Raw genomic sequence first — 13,577 nt, 5'->3', positions numbered from 1 at the left:
CCTTTACCATTGCATTGGAGAGGGATAGGAACAGACAAGTTAGGAAAGCATTTAATTGAAGGCGAAATATGAAGCTGTCAGGCAGGAACTTGGAAACAGATGTTCTCAGGGAAATGTACGGAAGAAATGTGGCAAACGTTCAAAAGATATTTGCGTGGAGTTCTGCATAGGTACATTCCAATGAGACAGGGAAAGGATGGTAGAGCACAGGAACCGTGGTGTACAAAGGCTGTTGTAAATCTAGTGAAGAAGCAAAGTTTACAAACGGTGCAGAGAGCTAGAAGACTATAAGGCTAACAGGAAGGAGCTCAAGAAAGAAATTAGGAGAGCTAGAAGGGGTCATGAAAAGGCCTTGGCGGACAGGATTAAGGAAAGCATTCTACAAGTATGTTAAGAGTAAGAGGATAAGTGGTAAGAGAATAGGACCTATCAAGTGTGACAGTGGAAAAGTGTGAATGAAACTGGAGGAGATAGCACAGGTACTTAATGACTACTTTGCTTCAGTATTCACTACGAAAAAGGATCCTGGCGATTGCAGGTATGACTTACAGCGGACTTGAGAAGCTTGAGCATGTAGATATTAAGAAAGAGGATGTACTGGAGCTTTTGGAAAGCATCAACTTGGATAAGTCACCGGGACCAGACAAGATGTACCCAGGCTACTGTGGGAGGTGAGGGAGGAGATTGCTGAGCCTCTGGTAATGATCTTTGCATCATCAATAGGGACAGAAGAGGTTCCGGAGGATTGGAGGGTTGCAGATGTTGTTCCATTATTCAAGAAAGAGAGTAGAGATTAGCCCAGGAAATTATAGACCAGTGAATCTTACTTCAGTGGTTGGTAAGCTGACAGAGAAAATCCTGAGAGGCAGGATTTATGAACATTTGGAGAGGCATAATATGATTAGGAATAGTCAGCATGGCTTTGTGAAAGGCAGGTTGTGCCTTACGAGTCTGAATGAATTTTTTGAGGATGTGACTAAACACATTGATGAAGGAAGACCAGTAGATGTAGTATATATGGATTTCAGCAAGGCATTTGATAAGATACCCCATGCAAGGCTTATTGAGAAAGTAAGGAAGCATGGGATCCAAGGGGACATTGCTTTGTGGATTCAGAACTGTCTTGCCCACAGAAGGCAAAGAATGGTTGTAGATGGGTCATATTCTGCATGGAGGTCGGTCACCAGTGGAATGCCTCAGGGATCTGTTCTGGGACCCTTACTCTTTGTGATTTTTATAAATTGGCCTGGATTAAGAAGTGAAGGGATGGGTTTGTAAATTTGCTGATGACACAAAGGCTGGGAGTGTTGTGGATAGTGTGGAGGGCTGTCAGAGGTTACAGCGGGACATTGATAGGATGCAAAAATGGGCTGAGAAGTGGCAGATGGAGTTCAACCCAGATAACTGTGAGGTTAATTTTGGTAGGTCAAATATGATGACAGAATATAGTATTAATGGTAAGACTCTTGGCAGTGTGGAGGATCAGAGGGATCTTGGGGTCCGAGTCCATAGGACACTCAAAGCAGCTGCGCAGGTTGACTCTGTGGTTAAGAGGGCATATGGTGTATTGGCCTTCATCAATCGTGGGACTGAGTTTAGGAGCCGAGAGATAATGTTGCAGCTATATAGGACCCTGGTCAGACCCCACTTGGAGTACTGTGCTCACTACAGGAAGGATGTGGAAACCATAGAAAGGGTGCAGAGGAGATTTACAAGATGTTGCCTGGATTGGGGAGCATGAATTATGCAAATAGGTTGAGTGAACTGGGCCTTTTCTCCTTGGAGCAGTGGAGGATGAGAGGTGACTTTATAGAGGTGTACAAGATGATGAGAGGCCTTGATCGTGTGGATAGTCTGAGGCTTTTCCCCAGGGCTGAGATGGCTAGCACAAGAGGGTACAGGTTTAAGGTGCTGGGGAGTAGGTACAGAGGAGATGTCAGGGGTAAGTTTTCAACTCAGAGTGGTGAGTGCGTGGAATGGTCTGCTGGTGGCGGTGGTGGAGGTGGATACGATAGGGACTCCTGGACAGGTATATGGGCTGTGGGTAACCCTAGGTAATTTCTCAGGTAGGGACATGGTCTGCTGGTGGCGGTGGTGGAGGTGGATACGATAGGGACTCCTGGACAGGTATATGGGCTGTGGGTAACCCTAGGTAATTTCTCAGGTAGGGACATGGTCTGCTGGTGGCGGTGGTGGAGGTGGATACGATAGGGACTCCTGGACAGGTATATGGGCTGTGGGTAATTTCTCAGGTAGGGACATGTTTGGCACAGCTTTGTGGACTGAAGGGCTGGTATTGTGCTGTAGGTTTCTATGAGCTGCTGAGTTCCTCCAGCATCTTGTCTGTGTTGCAATGAACAATGTCTATCCTAGACTTGGCCACTTTAAAGGAGTTGCCTGGATCAAGACCCCTGATATTCAGAAAGCCCAGGTGTCCTGCTGGTTACCTGTGGTCAGGATCTGCTCCAGGTGAAGAACAATGTGGATCAGGGAGGCAGTATCACAGGACTTCCCAGCTGCCGAGATCAGGGCTGCCACAACCGCACCTGCCAGGATGCTACTTGTACCTAGGAAAACAAAGAGGAAACAATCCGACAATTACTACAATGAACTCATAAACGTTCATTGTATCATTAATGATCAAGGGTAATCACTACTGATTGTTTGTCAAATCAGAAGAGTAGTGCAGTGGCACAGCTAGTGAGCCGTCACCTTGCACGCCCAGAACCTGGGTTCGACCCTAAACTTGGGCACTGTTCGAGTGGAGTCTGCAGGCTTTCCTCATCACTGCTTTGGGTTTCCTCCAGGAGCTCGAAGGTAACTCTGCAAATCCCAAATACATGCAGGGTGGTGGGCTAACTGTAAATTGCCCCCAACCCACCTGTGTACGGCCCAATATAAGGAGAATAAAATGGGATTAGTATCTACAGGTGGATGAAAGAGTTGTGTAACTGAGGTTGAGCAGACCGGGCCTGTATTCACAGTGTGGTTTAGAAGAATCAGAAATGATCTCAGTGAAGCATTCAAAAAGCTGTGGGACTTGGCTGGGGAGATGTGAGTTGGTGTGTCTTTGACTGGAGTCATATTCTCAGAACAATGGGCTTGACGTTCAGGTCAGATGAGAATCTTTGGAATTCTCTACCCAGGATGGCTGTGGAGGTCTTGTTTTGGATCTCAGTCAGTATAGAGATCAATAGGTTAAGGGGGCACGGGGAAGGGCGTGAATGGTCATGCGCTGCTCCCATTTCTACGCTATGCTCAGCTCACATTGCTGCTGATTTGCTACCCACAGATGCTTGAATGTTTGATGCTAAGCCCCACCTCCAATTTTTACCAGAGGCTTGGAGCCACACATGAAAATTTATGAAATACACTTAATACAATTAATTGGCTTCAATTGATTGGTGATTGAGTAGCTCATCTCCTGAGACTTTTGTGCACAACAGTCAGGAGAGTTTATAGGGAATGGGGTGCAAAGAGACATCCAGTGAGCAGCAATTCTATGGGCGAAAGTGCTTTGCTAATGAGAATGGGCACACTAGTTCAAGCTGACAGAAAGGTGATATAACGCAATAACAGTAGTGTGCAGAAGAGCATCTCTGAATGCACAGAACTTTGAACCTTGAAGTTGATGGGCTTCAGCAGCAGAAGACAGTGAAAATTGCCAAAAGAGCAAGAATGCACATAGGTATAAAAAGGTTTTATATTTTGTTGCTGACCAAACATATTAAATGCTTTCAGTAGAGAATCACTGTGATCAGTTCCAGGCCTCTAGTGTTAGTGGCTGTCTGCTCTGAAACATCACTGTTCTATTATGGAGAGGCCTTTACTCACATGCTGGTATTTTGTCACTCTAGAGCTGATTGCTGTTTATAGGTATTAATACTTTTAAGGTATCTGTGATTATTTAGAGAGGTGTTTTGTGGGGTCTGTGCCTCTTACTACTGGATGACAAGGATTATTTGTAATCAAAGGAGAAGATGTAAGTTACATTCAGTGTGTGGTAGTGACCTTGGCCAGGGCTAAGTAAAACATAGTTGGCTGAGTTCGAGGCAGTGCAGTCAAAAAACATACACTCAGTGGCCACTTTACCAGGGTCATGTTGATGCAAATATCTAATCAGCACATCATATAACAGCAACTGAAAGCATATAGACATGGTTAAGAGGTCCAGTTATTGTTCTGACCAAACATCAGGATTGTCAAGAAATGTGATACAAGTGACTTAGACTGTTACTGATGGTGCCAGATGGGGTGGTTTGAGTATCTCAGAAACTGCTGAACTTCTGGGATTTTCCCATACAACAGTCTGCAGAGTTTACAGAGAATAGTGAAAAAAAACATTCAGTGAGGGGCAGTTCCATAGGTGAAAATGCCTTGTTAATGAGAGAGAGAGGGAGAGAGATCAGAGAACACTAGCCTGACTGGTTCAAGCTGACAGAGGTGACAGTAAGGCTACATCCACACTAGACCGGATAATTTTGAAAACGCCGGTTTTGCATAAAAACAATAGGCATCCACACTATGCATTATTAAAGATATCTCTATCCACATTGAAACGGAGATTTCGTCGAATCTCCTACTGCGCATGCGCAGGACACATCTACCGAAAATAAGCAACATGTTTGGTGTCAAATCGCGCTGTTAAAGACGGTGTGCATTTGTCCAGTTACAGACTAGAAAAACTTAAACGACGGACAGCTGTTGGCTCTCGCGCAGGAAGATTTAAAAGTTTAAAAAAAACAAATACCGGAGCGTATGGAGGCAAACGACAGGAAGTTCATGGACAGTATGACCCAGCTGACGATGAACATTGAAAAATTAACTAACTCTGTTCCATTAATAAAGCACCTTGTTAAATGTGTAAAACATAACTGCATCAGTATTATCTTGTATTTCCATACAATGTTACATTAGGCTGTTAAACATCTATTGTCAGAGAAGTACTTGCATAAATAGGTAAACTACCTTCATACGAGCAAGGACAGAAAACAGGGCAAAGTGAGTATACTTATTTATTCAGTAAGTTATGGGTCAAAGTATTTGGTGAGTACATTTCTAACTCTTCTGGCTTCAGTCTCGTTGCCGTCTGTTCTGAAATTGTTAGGTTGCGTTCAAGAAAACAATGAAATGGCGCGCTGCCGTCTGATAGTGTTTTCAGAAGTCTCCGGTTACCCTGTCCACACTGATCTGCCTGAGCAGCGTTTTCAAAAATACCCACCCTGGAAAGCATTTCTGAAAAGCTGTGGTTTCAGGGGACGAAAATGCCGTTTTCAGTGTGGACGGAGGGTAAAAATGAAGAGAAAAAGCTTCGGTTACGAATTTACCTGACGTAGTGTGGACGTAGCCTCACTCAAATAACCACACATTACAACGGTGGTGTGCAGAAGAGCATCTCCGAATGCACAACACGTTGAACCTTGAAGTGGATGGGCTTCAGCAGCAGCAGATATCTAATAAACAGCCACTGAGTGCAAATCTCAACAAAGGCTCCTCCACACGCGCGGGTTTATAAAGGTCAAGTACTTTAATTGAGTGGCAGAGCTGAAGAATCACAGGCATATACTGAGATATACTGAGTGAGCAGCTGTAGTTAGACTTGTGTTTTAAAAGCTCAATATAACAATGAAGTAAAGAAGATACGGGATGAGACATTTTGAAGAATGAGAGAAAAGCAATGAATCTTGATTATAATACAGGATATATTGAAAACAAATATAAAGTGATAGGTCTATGAAGGTTTTCAGTCATCCAGGTCATTGTATATCAAGCAGTAGCGAATCCATGCAGCTGGATATTTCGCCATTCATCTGAGAGGCTCCTTCAGTTCTGATCCATGGTGGGTAGTTACAAACTGAAGAAGCCTCTCGGGTAAGTGGCGTAACATCTTCTAGACAAACACAGCAAGTCCAGCTGCCTTGATTTACTACTGCTTGATAAAGTGATAGGCAACTGTCTTTTCTTACTGGCTTATCAAATGGAAGTATTTTCCCTTAAATTATGTTTTAATTTATTCAGTATCAGTGTGTTAGAGCATTAGAATTAAAAGTGTGCTGGAGTCCCTGCAGATCAGTAGGACTAAGGGAAGGGAAGGGAAAATGGATTTCTAAGAGAGAAGGAAACCAAGTTTATTTTTGGCGCCAGCAGTAGTTGCGTGTCCCCAGACTGGTCTACGTTACTCACCCATGCCAGATCCGTGTGGCAGACTGGACCAAGTATGAAGCTGAAAGCCTCCGCCAAACCTTGTCATCAGCTGCTCCTGTAGAGATACCCGGGAGGGGTACTGGATGATTTCTGTGCAGATAAAGGCTGCCTTCAACAAAGCTCCTGTCAATAATGGTATATTTATTTAAAAAAAACACATAACTCCAATATCTAAAATGATCAGAGGCATAGGTAGAGAATTTTTCCCACAGTGGTAATGTCAACTGCTAGGGCACATAGCTTTAAGGTGAGGGAGAAAGCTGAAAGGAGAATACTTTATTTTTAAACACAGAGAAGCAGGTGCTGGAATGTGCTGCTAGGTGGAGGGGAGGTGGTAGAAGCAGGAAGGGCAGCAATGCTTAAGAGGCATTTGGACAGACACATGAACAGGCAAGGACCGGGAGGATATGGGCGTGTGCAGGTAGATGGGATTAGTTGAAACTGGCATCATAGGTGACACAGATATTGTGGGACAAATGATCAGTTCTATGTTCAGTTGTTCATTTCCAATAGCTATTCCACAATAGATAATTCACTGGCAGAGGGTTTTCATTTTAGTGATTGTGGCATCAACTTTAAGTCTAAAGGTAAGAACTTGTTATGATTCCCTCTGAATATTCAGTACCTCTCCTCATATCAAGGCTTGTTGTGGACAAATTGATAAGAGCTTGATTAAACTAATTGTTTTCACATCATCAACAGGTTGTATTTACATAGAGTCTTTAATACAGCAAAATATTCCAAGGCCCATTACTGTACCCAGGTCAGATTTAACAATGAGGCACTTTGGGAGATATTAGTGCCAATGTCTTCACAGATTAGGAATGCCTTCCACAGCTCAGCTGTCCGAGATGTGGACACCAATAACTGATAAATTGTTTGGGTGTGAGAATAGAGGAGTATAGCTATCCCATGGGATTGTCGGTGTTGGATTCTGATGTTTTTGCAATCCAATTCTATGGAAGTCAAGAATGAGGCATGAGACTTATTGCTGTGCAATTTTATTAAGTGTTACAAGAATGAATAATGAACAAATAAAGAGGAGCCGAGAGAACATAGAAAAAAAAAGACAAAACGATAGTCGTGGTTGTCTCATATCAGACTAGAGATAACGACATTCCAGTGATAACAAGACACCTATAAAACAGCCAGATTCAAGCGGTGCGGCACCTGCTTCAGAACACTAACAAGTTTCTAGAAAAATACAAAAGCAACTGTACCATATTTACTGAACAATCACATGTGATTATATAAAAATACGAGTGAGCAAAGGAAAATTAAACTGCAAAAGAAATAACAATTCTACACCCCAATCGAACATAGGGCTGGAGGAGATAACAGAGAAAGGATGGCAAGGCTATCAAGTGATTTGAAAGAGAGTTGAGAATTAGAAACTGGGATACCGTTTAACAAACAATGTAAGATAACAAACCCATGATGACATGGTCTGTAAAGGTCTGGGTATATAGATGACATATAGAGTTTAAGCTAGGCGTGCACGCTGTAACACTACATTGCCATAATGCTTTTTCCTTGTACTATCTTGATGCCGTGATTTGTGTGGATGACCCACAAAACAATGTTTTACACTGTACCTCAGCACATGTGACAATAATGAACCAATACAGTAAATTCCAGAACATCCCAGGGAACTCCTTTTTTTCTAATTTCACATGAAAAGGGTGGCTGTATTAAGTCGGGAAATTCAGCAGCCAATCTGTGCACAAACAACAATGTTATAATAGGAGAATAAGCCATGTTTTTGTTTGTAATGTTGAATTCAAGGTATATGTTGGTCAAAACAATAGGTTTAGTTTCAGATTCAAATTTATATATCACATGAAAATCATAACAAACAGCAAAATGTGTCATTTGCATTAATAACCAACACACCTAAGGATGTGCTGGGGGCAGCCCACAAATGTCGCCACACATTCTGGCTCCAAAATAGCATTCCCACAATACTCGGTAGAACAGCACAGAAAAAAAACACAACAAGCAACAAAACAACAAAATAAGTCCCCTTCCATTCTCCCAACCATCTAAACACAAGGACAGTCCTCCAACTCCAGAACAGGGCCCCAGTCCCTGGAGTTCCACTCTTCAGTTTTGGCTATCAACCTTCTGACTAGCCGATGACAGAACCCCATGGCTTGAACTCCCCTTTTTGGGATATTTTGTATTTGATTAGAACAGCGGACAGGGGCTCCGTTTAATGCCCAGTGCATTTCTGACGGTGCAGGATTCCCTCAATGTTACAAAGAAACATCAGTATAGGTCACTGTAGTGGGGATGGAAATTATGTATTTCTGATTTAGTCTTTGCTTGGCCATCAAAGCTGATCTACCACCAATACACCATGGCCTCAGGATGTCCCCTCTACAAAATTCACTGCAGATCAAAAAGCATTTAAAATCTGGGACACAAATCCAAGGACAAGGGCAGAAGATGAAGTGGAGCACCACACTCTTTAGGTTCCTCTGCCAACTCTCTGTAAGATGCACACTGTCTTGGCTTGGAAATATATCACCTATTCTTCTTTGTTGTTGGGACATAGCTTGAAGTTTCATCCTGGGCAACGCTGTGGAAGAAAGACTGCAGAAAGGTTGGAGCAGGCAGCTCCCCACCACCTTTGCAAGGATGATCAACAATGGGCAATAAACACTGGTCTTGCAGCAGTTCCCGTCTAACTGAACCTTTACCCTAATTAGACAAATGAGCACAGAACAGTACAGTGGTTTTCCCTGGGGCTAACATTCAGGATAACCATCAGCAAGGAAATCATGATACCTGGTGCATGGGGTTGGCAGTAGTCCCTCAGGTCATCCAGGCTCTGGCATATTATCTCCAAGGGCATCCCCTGCTCCCTGTCCCCTCGGCTCATGACTAGCTGCAGCTTTGGCTCGGGGGTGCGGCGCACCTTTGCTCCAATTGGCTTCTGCCCATCCACTAGGACAGCAACATCAAGCACCACTCCCCCGTGCTCATACGTGATGGGTGGTGTGTCGCTCCAGCCACCTACGGGAGACAGTTGTAAGCTTTAGAATCTGAACATGCATTTGTGAGGAATTGATAAGGAATTTGATAAGGAATAAGCAAAGTGATTAAAAAAAACTTTAGGAAGCCACTCCCAGGACAGAAATGGCTAATACAAGAGGCACAATTTTAAGGCGATTAGTGGAAAATATGATCAGATGCCAGAGGAAGGTATTTTACCTGTCCATACAGATCCATAATGCCATGAAAGTGGTGTTATAGGTAGACAGGGTCATAAAGAGAGGTTTTGGCACACTGGCCTTCATAAATCAAAGTATAGAGTACAGACGCTGAGATATTTGGTTGAAGTTGAGTAAGAGTTTGGTGAGGCCTAATCTGCAGTTCTGGTCACCTGCCTGCAGGAAAGATATCAATAAGATTGAAAGAATTCAGAGAGTATTTACAAGGATGCTGCCAAGAATGGTTGTTGAGGACCTGAGTTGTAGGGAAAGGATAAAAGGGTCAGGGCTTCCTTCCCTTGAACGTAGAACAGGGGGAGATTTGATAAGATTCAGATCTCCGAGGGGTACAGATAGGGTAAATGCAGGCAGGCTTTCTTCACTAAGGTTGGGTGAGACTGGAACTAGAGGCCGTGGAATAAGGGTGTTCAGTGAAATATTTAAGGGGAACATGAGGGGAAACTTCTTCACTCAGCAAGTGGTGTGAGTGTGGAATGGGCCACCAGCACAAGTGGTGGAGTGAGTTAGCTTTCAACATTTAAGAGAAGTCTGGATGATTACATGGATGGAAGGGGTATGGAGGGCTGTGGTCCATACGTAGGTTGGCAGTATAACAGCTCATCATGGACTAGATGGGCCGAAGGGCCTGGTCCAGTGCTGTTGTGCTTTATGAGAGTGGTGGGTGTGTGGAACGTGCTGTCAGGGGTAGTGGTAGAGGCAGATACATTATGAAATACTGCTCTATGATAGAAACCGGAATGGTTCTGTGGAAGGGAAGAGTTAGATTGATCCTGGGCTAGATTAAAAGGTCAGTACAGCATTGTGAGTGAAGAGCCTGTACTGTGCTGTACCATTCTATGCTCTGAATGATTTGAAATGAACACTTACACCGGCATACTCTCAGCTGCAGCTTCTCAAATCTTTCCTGATGTGGACCACCACTTAGTTTATTTATTTAATCATCCCAACAACTCAAGAATTTAGTGAGAATAAAACCCTGCAGCTGCTGGAAATCTGAAACCAATTGAAGATGCTGGCTATGATCTGCATGTCAGGCAACATTTGTGGAACAAAAACAGAATGAACATTTCAGGCCCAAGTACCTGAAATATTGTTTCTCTTTCACTGCTGAGAATTGCCCATTTCCTTCACACCATCTGGCCCTGTTGAGAGTGCTGGACTTACCTGAGAAATCGATACGAGCTGGGCATTCGGCAACCAGCCAGTGATTCATGGGAGGAAGCTCCGCCTCCCTCATTGAGATGAACTGACGGGCCGTCATGACAGCCTGTCGGATCAGGATTTGCTCCGCCCCCTCGTAGTGACGGGCAGCTCTCACAAGCAGGTCGGGTCTACAGGACGCATACCAAAGACACAGAGGGGAGAAAAGTCAACATGACCCAATATTCTCTGGTGCATTGAATGTTTGTGAGGTCCTCAGATTTTAGTTCTCTGGAACAATACTTTAAATATCCATTTCTGTTTTATTGCTGTAAACCAATACATCCTTCTGTTTCCTTACACAGTAGCACAGTGGTTAGCATAACATTATTACAGCACCAGCTGTAAGGTCTGAGTTCAATCCCTGCCGCTGTCTGTAACGTTCTCCCTGTGACCGCGTGGGTCTTGCACATTTCAAAGACAGATGGTTAGGGTTACTGAGTTGTGCATATGCTATGTTGATGCTGTTAGTGTGGTGACATTTGCAGGCTGCCCACCACAATCCTTGCTGATTTGATTTGACACGTTTTTTATAAAGGACATGTTTTGCTGTACGTTTCGAAGTACATAGAGCATAACATATAACCTTGGGACACAAACTATAATGTTTTCCTTAGAGTAGCTGACAAGCTGCTGGAAGTTTAGATGGCCCCTGAACTTCCCCTGGGTACAGTTCTGTGCACAGTGGCACACATGAAGTGTCTCCCTTAAGAATTCATACTTGTGTGATTCCAGGCAGCAACTGCCAGGACACAGTAGGTGCCAACGTTGTACGGGGCACTGTCGTGTGTACGTGGGTGCATACACCTACTCCGTGGCTTTCTCATTTCTGAATCAGCAGTTGAAGTTTGTTGAGTTGGGGTATATGATTGGTATTTTTCTTGAATTTTCCAATGCTTGCTTGTATTTTTTATATAATCATCCATATACATGCAATTTCAGTCAGTTTTCCAGTAATTATGGACCAGTTGTTCCTATAATTTTCTAGAAACTTATTAGTTTTCAGAAGCAGGTGAAAAGCCACTTGAATCTGGCTATTTTACAGGTTAATTGTTATCATAGGAATTTTATTATCTCTAGTCTGACACGAGTCAACCAAGACTGGTCTTTTCTCAACGCTGCTTCTTGTTCTTTGCTCTTGTAACACTTACTGAAATGGTTGTAGCCACAAGTTTTATGCCTCATTCTTGACTTCCAAAGAACTTTTGTATCAAAAAAAAAATCAGGATTCAATAGCTTCAAAAAACACCTCACCTGTTACAGGGCTGCAGTTGGAGATAGTGTCTTTCAGATGAGATTCTACACTTAAAAGTTCTTATGACAATCTTTTGATAAGAAATTTATTGGCTGAAATTATTCCTCCATCAAGAATACAAATAAACCCAAACCCCTAAGCATTATATCACTAAACCGTTTTGAAATTGGCTGCTTCAGGTCCCACACTGCCGGAGTGACTAAACTTTAAAATGTACTTCAAATAGTGAGCTTGTGAAAGGTGCTATGGAACTGTAACCTTTATACTCCAGAACACCCACACACACAGTTATATGCAAAGGAGCAAAAATACGGGCTGATTTACTCTATTGAACCTGAGATAAAAGGTTCCAAAACACAAGAGACTGCAGATGTTGGAAATCCAGAGCAAGACACACAAAATACTGTTGGAATTCTACAGGTCAGGCAGCGTCATTGGAGGGGAATAAAGAGTTGGCTTTTCAGGCTGAGACCCTTCATCAGGACTGCCTGCCCTCTTACCAGACCAGTCTACACTGAATAAACAAGGAAGGGAAGGATCATTAGTATTGCAAAGGTTTTATTTGTTTAGATGGGGGACTTCTGTGACTGATAACACTTCAATTACCCACTAAGGAGGTACAAGTAGATTTTCAGTAAGCTTGTTCCAACATTTATTCGATTTTACAGGGGAGTAAGCCTTGCTGAGATCTCTTTTCAGAGCTGAATCTTAGACCAGAACCGCACAAGAACAGGCTCCTTAACCTATGTTAAGAATGTGCCAAACTAAATAAATTAGTAATTAAACTACTAAAGATACTGGCTGACTACTCGTCTATGCCTCTCAATAATCTTATGTTGTAAGGGTGAAATGAAAACATGGTCAGAGAATACCTCACCCTCTGGCTGTTGCTTTCTGTAAACCAGACATAAGCATTTCTATCTCCGGGCTTGTGCACCGTAGTGGTAGGACAGAGCCTACATCTGCAGTTCGGACTCTTCTCTTGACTCTGACCATCCCAGGGAATGCTTGTGCTGACCTGGCCCCAGTCAGACAAGAGGCCTGGTGGGGCATGCCCTCCTCTCATTAGTACCAAGAGGCACAAGAGCTAATAGCAGTTCTCTGTCATTCATTTTCTTCTGTTTGTGGATGTCTGCGAAGAGTAAGATTTTCAGGTTGTGTACTGTATAATTCTCTGATATTAAATGGAACCACTGAAAGTGTGGGGGATGTCATAGGTAACATTTTAACAAAGAGAGTGGTGAGCACATGGAACACCCTGCTTGGAGGCAGATACATTTAGGGAATTTAAGAAACTCTTAGATGGGCACGTGGATAACAGAAAAGTGGAGAGCTATGTAGGAGGGAAGGTTACATTAATCTTAGATTAGGTTACAAGGTCAGTGGGCTGAAGGGGCTGTCCTGTGCGGTAATGCTCTACACTCGGTGGCCACTTTATTAGGTACACCTGCTCGTTAATACAAATATCTAAACAGGCAATCATGTGACAGCAACTCAACGCATAAAAGCATGCAGACATGGCCAAAAGGTCTAGTTGTGGTTCAGACCAAACCTCAGAATGGGAAAGAATGTGATCTAAGTGACTTTGATCATGGAAGGATAGTTGGTGGTTTCAGTATCTCAGAATCTGCTGATCTCCTGGGATTTCTACACACAACATTCTGTGGAGTTTGCAGAGAACG

The 13,577-nt window shown here is 43.2% G+C and overlaps 1 protein-coding gene across 4 annotated transcripts in view; it reads right to left on the bottom strand.

Annotated features, from left to right (window-relative positions):
• Positions 1–13,577, bottom strand: part of fcsk (fucose kinase) — a 387,988-nt gene that overhangs the window by 29,032 nt on the left and 345,379 nt on the right. For 3 of the 4 annotated variants that reach the window (XR_012101869.1, XM_073069669.1, XM_073069670.1), the window contains exons 17-20: positions 10,605–10,771; positions 8,995–9,222; positions 6,184–6,327; positions 2,448–2,567 (exon numbers count right to left, since the gene is read on the bottom strand). Coding sequence is in view for 3 of the 4 variants with exons in the window: in XM_073069669.1 (XP_072925770.1) it covers positions 2,448–2,567; positions 6,184–6,327; positions 8,995–9,222; positions 10,605–10,771 (659 nt within the window). In the remaining variant the exon portion in view is untranslated. The remainder of the gene's footprint in view (positions 1–2,447; positions 2,568–6,183; positions 6,328–8,994; positions 9,223–10,604; positions 10,772–13,577) is intronic. The other variant, XM_073069671.1, reaches the window with a different exon arrangement.

Source organism: Hemitrygon akajei, chromosome 17, assembly GCF_048418815.1.
Source record: "Hemitrygon akajei chromosome 17, sHemAka1.3, whole genome shotgun sequence".
Classification (NCBI taxonomy): domain Eukaryota; kingdom Metazoa; phylum Chordata; class Chondrichthyes; order Myliobatiformes; family Dasyatidae; genus Hemitrygon; species Hemitrygon akajei.
Note: the sequence above shows the minus strand (reverse complement) of the source record. Positions and strands in the feature narration are given on the sequence as shown.